At 40.3% G+C, this 12,827-nt stretch overlaps 1 protein-coding gene across 1 annotated transcript; it reads left to right on the forward strand.

The window, feature by feature from the left end:
• The first annotated feature begins 377 nt into the window (after positions 1–377).
• On the forward strand, positions 378–11,732 carry LOC118781925 (glucose-6-phosphate isomerase-like). The gene is made up of 18 exons (XM_036535073.1): positions 378–644; positions 2,062–2,152; positions 3,114–3,182; positions 4,177–4,296; positions 4,419–4,502; positions 4,655–4,801; positions 6,367–6,438; positions 6,533–6,577; positions 6,685–6,738; positions 7,604–7,664; positions 8,154–8,197; positions 9,250–9,402; positions 9,595–9,724; positions 9,866–9,942; positions 10,330–10,458; positions 10,731–10,806; positions 11,054–11,120; positions 11,303–11,732. The coding sequence occupies exons 1-18, from the start codon at positions 526–528 to the stop codon at positions 11,424–11,426; spliced, it is 1,662 nt and encodes a 553-aa protein (XP_036390966.1). The 5' UTR covers positions 378–525; the 3' UTR covers positions 11,427–11,732.
• Positions 11,733–12,827: the final 1,095 nt, after the last annotated feature.

The raw sequence follows: 12,827 nt of genomic DNA on the forward strand, positions 1-12,827 counted from the left end.
AATCAATGGTTAGATGGCTATTGCCAAGCGAGATCGCTAGGTTGCTTGGTAGATAACACATTGAGAAACTAAGTAGTTAGCACCTGTGTGTATTTTGTAGATATACTTTGATACCAAAGTTTTGTCACATGCGTTTGTGAGTTTTGAGCTTGTAACGTGTAAATCGCTCTGGAAAAGATACGTCTGCTCAGTGCCGAGAATTTGATACAATGTAACGTCCATCAAAGTACGTGTTGCTTTTCTCATCGGCAGCTTTATTGGTAAGGACGCGTTTACTACAACATGTAAACCAATCAGAAGAGAGAAAGCGCACGCGAGCGGAGAAGAATATCCAGACAACGTTACGTAGTGGCGTAATAAAAGGAGGGGCACCTTGCTTGCACAGCTATTGGAGGAGAACAGTCAAGCGATTTCCTGCTTGCGCTGCATTGAATTGCCCTTCATCTTCTCCCATCAGCAAGCTGAGCTTCGCTTAACTCATCTCCCGGCGTACAGACAGGACCACTACGAGCTATACTCAGCACCATGGGACTCACAAGCGACCCAAACTACAAGAAACTGGAGCAATGGTACAGATCCAACGCTGGGAACCTCAACATGAGGCAGATGTTTGATGCCGATAAGGAGAGATTCAGCAAATTCAGGTAAGCACAAGGCTTGCTTCCGTTATAGCGTTCTGTGTCGCCAACGTTAATTATTGATATTGTAAAATGTTTATTCTGGTAAATTGCAAGCCATCGTCATGTTACCATGCGTAAAATAATTTCCCGTCACTAATGTCAAATTTAATGTGTTCGTCTGGCATAGAACATTTTGTACCGGTTGTAGACTGATGCACCAGAGTTTACCAGAGCGTGAACATGAAATGTGTGAGGGTCACATGGATACTAAGAAATAAAAGATAGATTATCTAGTTACCTGTTTTGGTGGCTAGGTGTATTGCTATTGGTATTTGACAGTTAAAACAATGAAAGTCTTGAGAAGCACAGTGTGTGGGCGGGGTCTTACGGTAAAAATGTCGCTCCGTGTAACCTGCGCAGTGTGGAGTGCTAACCATCCAACGTGATTTAGGTAGCCTACTGTCGGGAAACATGAGACGCAGGCCAGCCATACCCATCATATTCACTGTAACGCTAGCTAGATAGTATGCCTTCCAACACACCTAAACTCAGTTAAGTAGCTCACGCACGTCATTATGATTTCTTTTTTTCTTTCAAAGATCAATCCACCAGTTGATGTGCGGGAATGTGGTAGTAGCCAGTCAACTCGTAGCTAGCTAGCCTAAATAGCTAAAGGTCACGGCGGGCTCCTTTGGAGGAATCGGCTCCTTTATCAAACATCTACGTGATTTAAAATGAAGATTAATCCTAATTTTGAAATAAATGTTCGTGGCAGATTGTCTCTTATTTACACAGGTCGAAATGGCGAGCTGCAGTAGCTCTTTAGCTAGTTTATCGGCTAGCCAGTACGGTGCGATTCCATGGGCCACATCCTCGCCCTCCGATTTCTAGGGCAATAGCCAATTATCTTATTAATGTCCACTCGTTATATAAACAAAGAAGTCCGCTAAAAGGGAGACGCACAGATGCTTAACAAATGAAATCTGACAGATTTGTCCAGTCGGTGCCATTATGTCGCAAAAACGGTCTTTGCGTACGCCATTGATTCATGCAGTGCTACGTGCGGTCGAGCACATGAGGTCCTGTTGCTGGAAGAACGAGGGAGACGTGCACTTCCCTCTTCCTTATTTTAGCAGCGGCCAGGAAAGACAATTTAGCTTAACCTTGTGGATTCTCTTAACATCCATGTAACACTCGTGAAACATATTGAGCATGGAAGAGTGTGCGGAACACATGAATTGGTGCATAATGTGTCACACTGTGTACTTTTACCCCTATAATGCCAACACCCACTCAGGCATTGCGGCAGATAACGCTTTCCCTCAGATGGTAATTTATGGTTCAAAAGGTTATTTGCTGTAATTCTACGACGTGAAATAAAATTAATTGACCCAGATTTTGGTGTTAATCACTTTGTAATTTTATTTTCTCAACTGAATAGTACAACATTGGACACCGACGATGGGGAGATCCTCCTTGATTATTCAAAGAATCTCATCAATGAGGACGTCATGAAGATGTTGATTGACATGGTAATCACGAAGTTGTAATAACACTATTTGCTGAAGGAATACACATTACACGCACGTGCACGTGAATTTTAGCAATTTCCGTAGTTCATGCTATTCCATAAAAATGATTTCTGTATGTTTTCCTAAAACAACAATAACTAATTTTAAATAATTACTAAAATGATGAAAATATTTAACATTAATATTGTTTCCACCTGATAAGTGAAGTTTTATTATGTCCTGTGATCGGCTGGAATGGGTGACGGCATATATATTTTTTCCCATACTGACAAGGTGAGAACAGATTCAACTGTCATTTCTCATTAGCTTAAAGCCCCTCTTTCACAGTGAAGGGTCTTACATGGTAACTCCCCAGTCTTGCCTTTGCACATGAACTGAATTGTAAATCACCACTTCAAAAGGTTTCACGTGAACCAACATCATAGCTGTAGATTTGAAGAGAGCATGCAGTTGGCTCATTGTGGTTAAGCCTGTTGTTATTACGTACAGACCAAGTCTTTGTTTGGGTGAACATTTGCATTCCTGAATTTGACATCTTTGCCATAACTCATGGAGACATTCCAATCACACATGGGAAATAAGTAAAGTCAAAATATTGTTCTTTTTTCAAGGCCAGGGTATATTTACATTTACATTTATTTATTTAGCAGACGCTTTTATCCAAAGCGACTTACAGAAGTGCATACAGTAAGTATAGCAACAGTACGGGGACAGGATGTGCACAGTTCCACAATGAGACAGTTCTCAGCTGAGAGCAAGGTCTGTTTGAGGACAGTATATAATTGTTTGCAACCTGTATTTTGAGAGAAAAAAAACACTTTTGTATCAGGAAGCAATTGAGACATAAAAGAACAAGCAGGCTTGCTTAAGGGTGGGGCATGCTTTAATTTTAGTTGCATTGAATGTAAACTTGTTTAAATTGTTTGTCAGTGGAGCACTGCTCTGTTTTGTTGTTGCACAGGCAAAATCAAGGGGAGTGGAGGAAGCCAGGGAGAAGATGTTCGCTGGAGACAAGATCAATTTCACTGAGGTTCATACTCCCTGAGATGTTGCAACATTCACTGTATTTCTGCATAGAATGACACAAAGCAAGAACAAGACACTGTGGAACTGACTCCTGACACATGTATTTTAATGTCATGTCCATGACCCTTTTTAAAAAAATGCCTGGCCTGAGAGGCATTTTTGTAAACTATATAACGATTCTTTCAAAGCCAACCCTGAATATGCATTTGTTTTAAAACACCTGTTAAAGCTGCAGTGTACTCAGGGTGAATAAATAACAAAACAAATATTTGCAAAGGTTCAAGTATTGAACTTTATAGTTTCCTGTCTGAAAAAGCTTGTACCTTCACCACAAGATTGTGTTTTATCTTAACCAAAGTTATTGTGAAAGGAAAGCTGTGTCCACCCTCTTTTTGCAAACCATGCATTGTGCAATGGTATTATACAGTTACTTCTGCTATATTGCCTTTAAGCACACCCTTACATTTAAAAGGTATATGGGTGTGAATTTGGATGTGAAATGCAAGATGGATTTGTGATTCCCATTGTTGGTAATTTGTATGTAGATTATCTCTTGTTAGTCTACATATAGTAATCTACATCTACATAATCGATCTATCTGTTTTACTACATTGTTGTTGAACTATGCAACATTTACTGCACATTGCTGTGCAGATCAGACAAAATGTTTTTTGTTTTTAATGTTTTTTTTTAACTTGCTAATACTGCAATTGTGGTTATATTACATTGACACACTGAAAGCAGTCCCAATCCAAGTCTGTAACCTTTGTCACAAAAGAGTCTACAGAGATTCCAGACTGTCACACTCACTTGAATCTTGAATACCAGTATGACAAGGCCATGATATGGGTCAGACTCCCCCATTTAGGCTCAGAGGTATCTTAATATGTGTCAGTTGATATTGAACATAGGATCCCTACTATCTGTTGTTAACCCAGACTTTTCTCTAAAGTAAAAACAGGGCTCTGTTACTCTAACCCACCTGTCTGTTTTAATAGGGCCGTGCTGTTCTCCATATTGCCCTACGAAACCGCTCTAACTCCCCCATCCATGTTGGTGGAGCAGACGTCATGCCTGAAGTCAACAAGGTTTTGGAGAAAATGAAGAATTTCTGTCATGTAAGAAAAACTGAACTGGTGATAGTTAGTCTTATTATCACATCATAGAGTGATTCTTTTGAGGTGGGCAAATCAAAAATTTAATGTTGTGATTTATATATCTGCTTTGTTTCTGGGCACAGAAAGTACGCAGCGGAGAGTGGAAGGGCTTCACTGGGCAGCCCATCAGAGATGTTGTCAATGTCGGGATTGGTGGATCGGACCTGGTGAGTAGAATTCAGTAGTTATGTTATCTTAATCACGGTTTTTTGGGGGAAAAAAACCCATCTCTCTTGGGGCATAGTGTGAGAGAATTCACTGCAGCATAACTGACTTGGGAGAATGGGAAATGTGTTGAGTAGTTTGTGTCATGTACCAGGGCCCTCTGATGGTCACTGAAGCTCTAAAGCCATACTCCAAGGGCGGGCCCCGTGTGTGGTTCGTCTCAAACATCGACGGAACGCACATGGCCAAAACCCTGGCTGAGCTCAACCCTGAGACCACCCTTTTCATCGTTGCTTCTAAGGTACGTATATTTACCAAAGTCGAAGCAGATTTGCTTTATTATAGAGCAAGCAGGTGCTGTTGAATAATGCTGTTGCCAGTGGAAAAGCCTGAAGGGCCAAACAGTTGTTTTATTGGAGTCTCTGCTGTTAGGCTCTGGGCTTTCACACCATTACTGACTTGGAGCTATTTTCATTTTCCTTGTTCCGAAGTTTTTTTTTTCTTCAATTTTACCATGTGTAGAGAAAAATGGAAAAATGTCGCAAGGAATGACACAGGAATGATTCAAGGCTCCCAGACAAAAATTTTCCAAAGAATATATTTTCTTATTCTTGTTACTGCACATTTGATAAAGACCAGTTTTATGAGAGATTAGGTGGATATGCTATTGCATGCTATGATTATGCCATAATTACAGTTTATATCTGTATATTACAGTGTAAATATATATATGAAGTGATGAATAGGAAAAAATTATAAATAACTAGAGAATTAATACTAAAATGAGATGTAATTTAACAGATGTTCTTAAAATATAGTGACAGAAACTGTAATTAAAACTTCAGATAATTGTCCTATGGGTTAGAGTTAGACAAATTCAGGGGAATCTCTGTTGTGTGCAAAACAGCTTATAGGTGATATTTTTGATAACTCTCCTTCTAGCTGCAGTTGGATTTGCAACAGTATTCTGACTTGAAATTTAATACCCCAGACCTGTCTATTCAGTCTTAAAAATGTTTATTCTACTGCATTTCTGCATGCTGCAACTTGCCTAAACAGCCAGCCAACACAAAAGCCATTGCCTGTTCACAATCGTAGAAATGATGCCAAGGTTATGTCTGGTGGAATTTTTCAGAACATTTGACTGGCTTCACTGCACATGCCTTAACACTGAGCAAGTAGGAATAGCTTGAGTCTCTGCTGCTGTAGTGATAGTAGGTCAGAATTGACCAGGAATGTACAGGTCAGCATGACTTGACATTACTCTAAAACCTTCAGTGTCAGGTGGGGGAGGGTAGAGCTCCTCCAAATTATGTAACTTCCTCTGTGGGAATGAGTGGTTTAAAATAACTAGGATTTAAAGTCTGCCATTCCAAAGATGGCCAGTCGCTGTGACAGTGGTTGAGTCTGTTATTTTAAAGCTCTTTAATAATGAGACTGACAGTCTTTCCCACCCATGTTTCTGTAGTCTGTCATAAAAAAGTTAAGTCAGACAAAATTATTTCTTATGAAATTACTCCTCTGGAGAAGCAAAGCCCAACTTTATATGGTGAATTGCCACTAATGTTTCCACTACAGTTTCATTTAGTGTGCACTACTAATGCTTTCACTATCTAATGCCCTTGTATAGAATTAGTGGACAGGTGTATAGTGGTGCTGGTGTAATTTTGCAAATACCCTTTTTGAAATTTTGAACATGCAAAGTATGTTGACTGACCTGTCTTCGTTGTATTGGAGATTTGGAAACATACCTCTGAATGAACACAGTTCTGCAGTTGAGAATTAAGAACTCGGCTAAATTGTATTATTGTATTATTGTTACTGTCTCTGTGATGTAAATTCAGTCATTTGTACTGTCCTTTGCAGACATTCACCACTCAAGAGACCATCACCAATGCAGAGACTGCAAAAGAGTGGCTCCTGCTGGCTACTAAAGATGTGAGTTGCTTGTTTGTTTCAGTGAGGAGTATACAAGGACCTCACCATGAGCAAATAAGTATAAGTTAACTTGCATTTTTAATTTTGTTTACAGGCGTCTGCTGTGGCCAAACACTTTGTGGCACTGTCCACCAATGCAGTAAGTTCCCTTATTTCAAGATCTTTGTACTTTCAGTACATTCCGTGTTTGTGGTTTTTTTTTTTTCCACAACAGAGGCTTAAAGTCACTTGCTTTGTGTTTTCCAGCCCAAAGTGAAGGACTTCGGGATTAACACCGACAACATGTTCGAGTTTTGGGACGTAAGTGCCATGTGTTCATAGTCATGCATAGCACACTCCAGCAACTTACTTGACGAAGCTACAGGATATAGCTATTAATAGCTGAGCCCTTGAACTATGAAGCTGGTGTCTGCACACAAAGACTGATAGTTGCTGGGTAACCGGAATCCTCCATCCTATTCACTTTAGTATGGCGTTATTGATTGTAGCTTTGTCTGAGAGTGTTTACCACAAGTAAGTCCATTTAATTAAAATTCTGGTATTTAAAGAGTAATGCTGAAAAGATGAAATGCACTTTTATATACATTCTAAAATATATAAAATATGTTATAAAATATGTATATGTACTCGAGACATTTTTTGACTGTAAGGAGGCAACTTAAAAATAACTTCCATAAAAATGAACAAAACTGTAGAATGTAGTGTGTAGAATTTAATGTAGATGAAGGGTTGGAATATTCAGTGTAATTAGGCCTTGTTTACTGTAACTATTCATAAAACAAATCAAGAAGTACTGCTTTTAATTTATATGATGCATGTCCTCAAAGTGCATAAAGGCTTGGGCATATATGACTGATCCAGCCCCTCTAAAAAGAGGGGTACTGTACACTGGCCACTGTTTGTTTTGAAAACATGCAGACTTCTTAGGGTTAAATGTAACATGAAGATGTGCCAAGTCCTGAAGCACTGTGAGTCCTGGCTGCTCTCACTGTCACACGTTACTAAGGGCCATGTCTGACACAGAGCCGCTCAGTTGTCTTTTGTGAGGGGGGAGTTGGAGGGAAGAGGTAATGTGATAATATCCTGAGCAACTGTCTCTTTGACAGAGCTAGGGTTGCATGACTGCTATGAACATTCTGAATAATTAGAGATTTTGTATTTCTAGTGGGTTGGTGGTCGTTACTCCCTGTGGTCTGCTATTGGATTGTCCATTGCATTGCACATTGGTATGTACGCCAAAGGAAACTAACCCCATTTCATTTTTGTACAGATTTTATGAGTTCTAATGACTGATGCCTATGGCCCTTGTATAGCTGGTAGATAGCATTTGCATAGTCTTTACTTAGGCAAGATTATTCTCTGGGCATTACTGTACTTCCTAAATTTTGTCTGGTTGATTACACAACAAATTACTTAATCGGAAGTGAGTTATTTTCGGAAACTTATTTTAATCATTTATTTCTAAAGTTGGATAATTTACTTGACTCAGGTTTAGCACATAGGTGACACCAATTTTGTTATAGTTACTGCACCCTTTCCATATCCCACTGGAAACACTGGTGTATTAACTGCCCCTTACATTTAAAAGGTATATGGGTGTGAGTCCTTAGCTTGTCCAGGAAATTTACCAACACCAGAATTTACTGTTGTAAGTTGTGATAAAGGTCATGTTGTGAAGGCAGAGTAACTGTAGAGATTTTCATGCTTCTTTTCAGGCTTTGAGAACTTTGAGCAGCTGCTGAGTGGAGCTCACTGGATGGTAAGCAGATGAAAAAGCTCATCAGCCACCCCTTTGCCTCATGCAGATAAAAGTGTGGAATTACAATGGAAGCTATAGGAACTATGAGAGCTGAGACCTCTTTTTTTCCTTTAAACATTTGGTGCCTGGATTAATCTACAAACTTTTGTCAGATAAATGACACCAATAGTAATAAAAAATAATGACAAAACTTTTAATGTTCCCTATGTATGGCATACTTTTTTCACATGGCCCAGGTTTTATACAGTAGGTCTAGGTAAAATTGTATGACACACACATTATTTGCTTAGCAGACTCTTATCCAGAGCGACATCTGGATATTTAGTGTCATCTGGGAGAAGTATCTTGTTCAAGGGTACAACAGCAGTGCCTCACCTGGGAATTGGATTGGTAACCTTGTGGTTACAGAAGGCTGTGCAGCCTCAGAGCTCAGACAACAAGACTAGGTGCAGCTTCTTCCCTGAGGTTGTGAGGCTCATGAACTCGGTGCCATAAGTTGTCCTCTGCACTACTGCACTTCATCCCAAAATGCTGCTCGTTTTTTAACAATGTGTTTTAGTTATTATATGATTTTAGGTATTGATTTTTTTTGGCTTGGGTTATTTATCTATTTATTATCTATTTTAAGTGCTGGTCCTGGGAAACAGTTTTCGTTCTTTGTGTTTTTAACATGTGGAATGACAAATAAAGAACCTTAACCTTAACAAGCCCCACACCTTACCACCAAACTGTTCTGCTGTCCTAATACTGCTATGTTCACAGAAATGTGCAGTGGAGAATCTGAATGACCAATTATGTCATTGATAATTTAAAAGAACTAGCTGACATTTAGCTTAAAATTGACAACCTCCTGAACCTCTGTAACAACAGGAGCTATGTGTAATGCAACAGTGCTACCTCACACCTAAATTCCCCTTCTGTGCTGCATCTTGGACGTCATAACTACTCTGTGGGGGGGGGTGGGGGGGGGGGGGGGGGGGGGTTGGGGTATGGGCAATATTTAGCCCAACCCCATCGGCAGGAGTTTCCATGTCTCTCCGCTTCTCCTGCAGGATAACCATTTCCACACCGCTCCGCTGGAGGAGAATGTGCCGGTGCTCCTGGCTGTCCTGGGGGTCTGGTACATCAACTTCTTCCAGGCAGAGACTCACGCCATGCTGCCCTACGATCAGTACATGCACCGCTTTGCTGCTTACTTCCAGCAGGTCAGTCAGGCAGAGAGAAACTGGGGAGGGCCATCTGGCAGGGTGTGTGAGCATGCTCACCAGAGACTGCAGGAACCACAGAGCAGTGGCCTCTCACTGGAATGAAAGAGATGGCCGGCTGCCGTAGAGTTGATTTTAGTTGAAATAACACAAAGGCCAAATGGAAGATACTAAAGGATGCGTTGTTTACAGGGTGACATGGAATCCAATGGGAAGTACATCACCCGCCAGGGCACCCGTGTGAACTACCACACTGGACCTATTGTGTGGGGAGAGCCAGGGACCAATGGACAACACGCTTTCTACCAGCTCATTCACCAAGGTGGGGAGCATACACTTAAACATGGGGCGGATAGACTCACTCAGTCACAAGTGTGCATAATGATGTCTGGTTAATAGAAAGCAACTGAGCCACTGCCTATGGGTGGAGTGACACTGACTGCTTTTCTTTCTCTTTCCACAGGAACACGCATGATTCCTGCTGACTTCCTCATCCCTGCCCAGTCCCAGCATCCCATCAGAGACAACCTGCACCATAAGGTCTGCTCATGCTCCCAAAATCAAACAGGGTCTTTACTGCCCGGCTCTTTTCTTTTAGTCTTTCAGATAACTGAAGATGAGTCTTGTGTCTAGTTATGGTTAAATGCAGCAGGAATTGAATAATGGTACAGTATATATGTGAGGTCATTATTCTACCTGGGTTAGGTGTACCGTGCTTTAGTGGATGTAGTTAGAGGTTAATCATTCTTGCTATATTCTGCAAAAGATAAATCTGCTGCAAAGCAGCTTATGAAGTCTCCCTTTGAACTCTTTGCTTCAAACGAGTTGCTTAATCTTGCATTTTTCATGAATCACGAAGAGGTTAAGCTGCAGGTAAATGTGTAGAATGAAGTAGAATATTACTTACATTTCCTGTTCTTTGTGCAGATTCTGATTGCCAACTTCCTGGCCCAGACTGAGGCCCTAATGAGGGGCAAGACCACAGAGGAGGCCAGGAAGGAGCTGGAGGCTGGCGGCATGAGCGGAGAAGCTCTTGAGAAACTTCTGCCACATAAAGTGAGTGGACATAGGCAGTCTAAGGGGAGAGGATACATGCCATACTACACACTTTAAGGATTCATATTTAGCCTACTCTTTCCTGTCATAACAAGAGAATTGAGGAAATAAGAAAAAACAAATGCATGGTTATTTCTTTGGTGTGAAAGATGAAGCAAGCAATAATGCTACTGCTGTTTCCTGTATACATTTTAAATGATCTGGTTCTATATCTCTTAAAAAAAAAAAAAAAAAAGAATGTACAGTAAGAATGTATGTTTTGCTTATTAAAGGTATTCCAAGGAAACAAACCTACCAACTCCATTGTGTTCAAGAAGCTGACTCCATTCATGCTTGGAGCACTTGTTGGTAAGCACTGCAGCAGGTTTATATTTATTTACTTTTTATTTATTCCAGATGTCTGATGGCTGGACCAAAGATATTTGAATATCTTTAATTTTAAACTGTAGTTTGTAATGCATGAATCCAAGGAAATGTCTCACCGCAGAAGCAGATTCACCATTATCATATCAAAGTGTTGATTGGTATTACTTACATTATTAATATCCCCACTGTCCCCTTGAACCATGGCTCTGTTTTTTTTTTTTATTTGTAGCCATGTACGAACACAAGATCTTTGTGCAGGGCGTGATGTGGGACATCAACAGTTATGACCAATGGGGGTGAGTGTCAGTGCTCTGGTATAACCTAAATTTAATTTGGTAACATAGTACTAAATCATTTAAACATTTAATTAAAGTTTAATTCTGTTGCACTTCATATTTAGCTAAAGTGGTAAAGAGCAGATTTTAGATTTATATTTATTGTAAGACTAAATTGGTGAAATCTTTAATCCCTGTAACAGAGTTGAACTGGGGAAACAACTGGCCAAGAAGATTGAGCCTGAACTGCAGGATGACAGCGAGGTGCACTCTCACGACTCCTCCACCAATGGGCTCATCAACTTCATCAAGAAGAACTACGCCTAAATCCCCGGCCATGGTCCACTTGCCCCACTGCCCCACTGCCCCATGGGTATCAACAGCGCAAGGATCTGACACCCTAGTCACCGCTTGTTAGCCCTATGAGAGGAGCAGAGCACTTTACGCCTGTAATCACCTGTCTGTGTACTGAGTGTCTTGTGAATCGTGAGGCTTGACTGTACTTGTTAGTCTGTAACTTATAAGGGAAATGCCAGTGGTAACCCATATAATTGTGCAGAAATTAGACCAAACCCATTCCACTCTTTACCTAGTCTAGATGACTAGAAAAATAAATGTTTACCTGTCACTTTACTCAGTGATGTCTGCATCTTCTTTCACAGCAGCATGCTCACATCAGTCTAAAAAGGAACCACTAGATGAGATTGGACTCGTGATTGGTGTGTTTGAGGGTAGAGAATTCTTTTGTGTTTTGGGCATGAGGCTAGGAACATCATTTTTGACATCAATTTAATCAAACAAAAAAATTAAATATATATAAACAAAGTATAACATCAGGCCAGAGACCTTCTCGGCATAATTTTTTTTTTAGAAATTGCTTATGCTCCAGTTTTTGGAACTATTGGTTGTTTTTCTAAACAAATGAAAATAAAAAATTACTACCTGTAAAAGCAAGTTAGACATGAAAATTTTATTGGGATATCTCAAAACTCTAAACTTGCACCGTGAACAAAACATGAAACACCAACAGATTAATTAAAACTAAACTAAAGAAAATAACTGCATCATAGCAAAATTAATGAAACAAACAGTACATCTGGGATAAAACTACTGACAGTCATCAGAGTATAACCTTTTCTGGCCTTCCAGTCTTTCATGTGTCTCGCACAAGTTTTCACCACACATCATGTCCTCTTTCCAAACGCAGCTTGGAAAAAGCTCTGAAGATGATGAAAAAAACTGCATGCATCATCCATTACTTTTAGGGAAGGATACTTTCCATCTCTAGATACAGATGAATGAGTTTGGCTTGATTGTCCTTGATGGAGTTTAGCAAAGGAGAGTATAGTTGCAGGAACAGTGTACTGAAATGATGGGACAATATGGTGCTGCACACGGTCCTTGCACCAGTGCTTCAGTGCTGGTTGTCCTGCACTATGATGTGTGATTTCTGCACCAGCTTTGCCAAGGTTATGATACAGCTCGTTCAGGACCGGCTGCAACCCACAGCACCCATGGTAAAGTTTCCTTCATGTTGCCTGCAGACTTTTATCTCTGCTCGCTGCAGGCTGTTGCTCTCTGACCAATAATAATTCAACCCTGTCTTTTTAACTTTGCCAGACCGAAGGCCACTACATCAATAAAACATTTGTGGCAATTTGCATGCAGCTCAATTATCCTCTAGACAGAACAGCTCAGTTTTAATTAGACTTTTAACACAAGGGTATA

Source organism: Megalops cyprinoides, chromosome 8, assembly GCF_013368585.1.
Source record: "Megalops cyprinoides isolate fMegCyp1 chromosome 8, fMegCyp1.pri, whole genome shotgun sequence".
Classification (NCBI taxonomy): Eukaryota; Metazoa; Chordata; class Actinopteri; order Elopiformes; family Megalopidae; genus Megalops; species Megalops cyprinoides.

What these genes read in the sequence shown, in the direction of transcription:
- LOC118781925 (XM_036535073.1), top strand. Translation starts at nt 526, where the DNA reads ATGGGACTCACAAGCGACCCAAACTACAAGAAACTGGAGCAATGGTAC. An exon ending in CTACCAGCTCATTCACCAAG is followed by an intron (nt 9,725 to 9,865) that starts GTGGGGAGCATA and finishes CTCTTTCCACAG; the next exon opens with GAACACGCATGATTCCTGCT. An exon ending in GAGACAACCTGCACCATAAG is followed by an intron (nt 9,943 to 10,329) that starts GTCTGCTCATGC and finishes TTCTTTGTGCAG; the next exon opens with ATTCTGATTGCCAACTTCCT.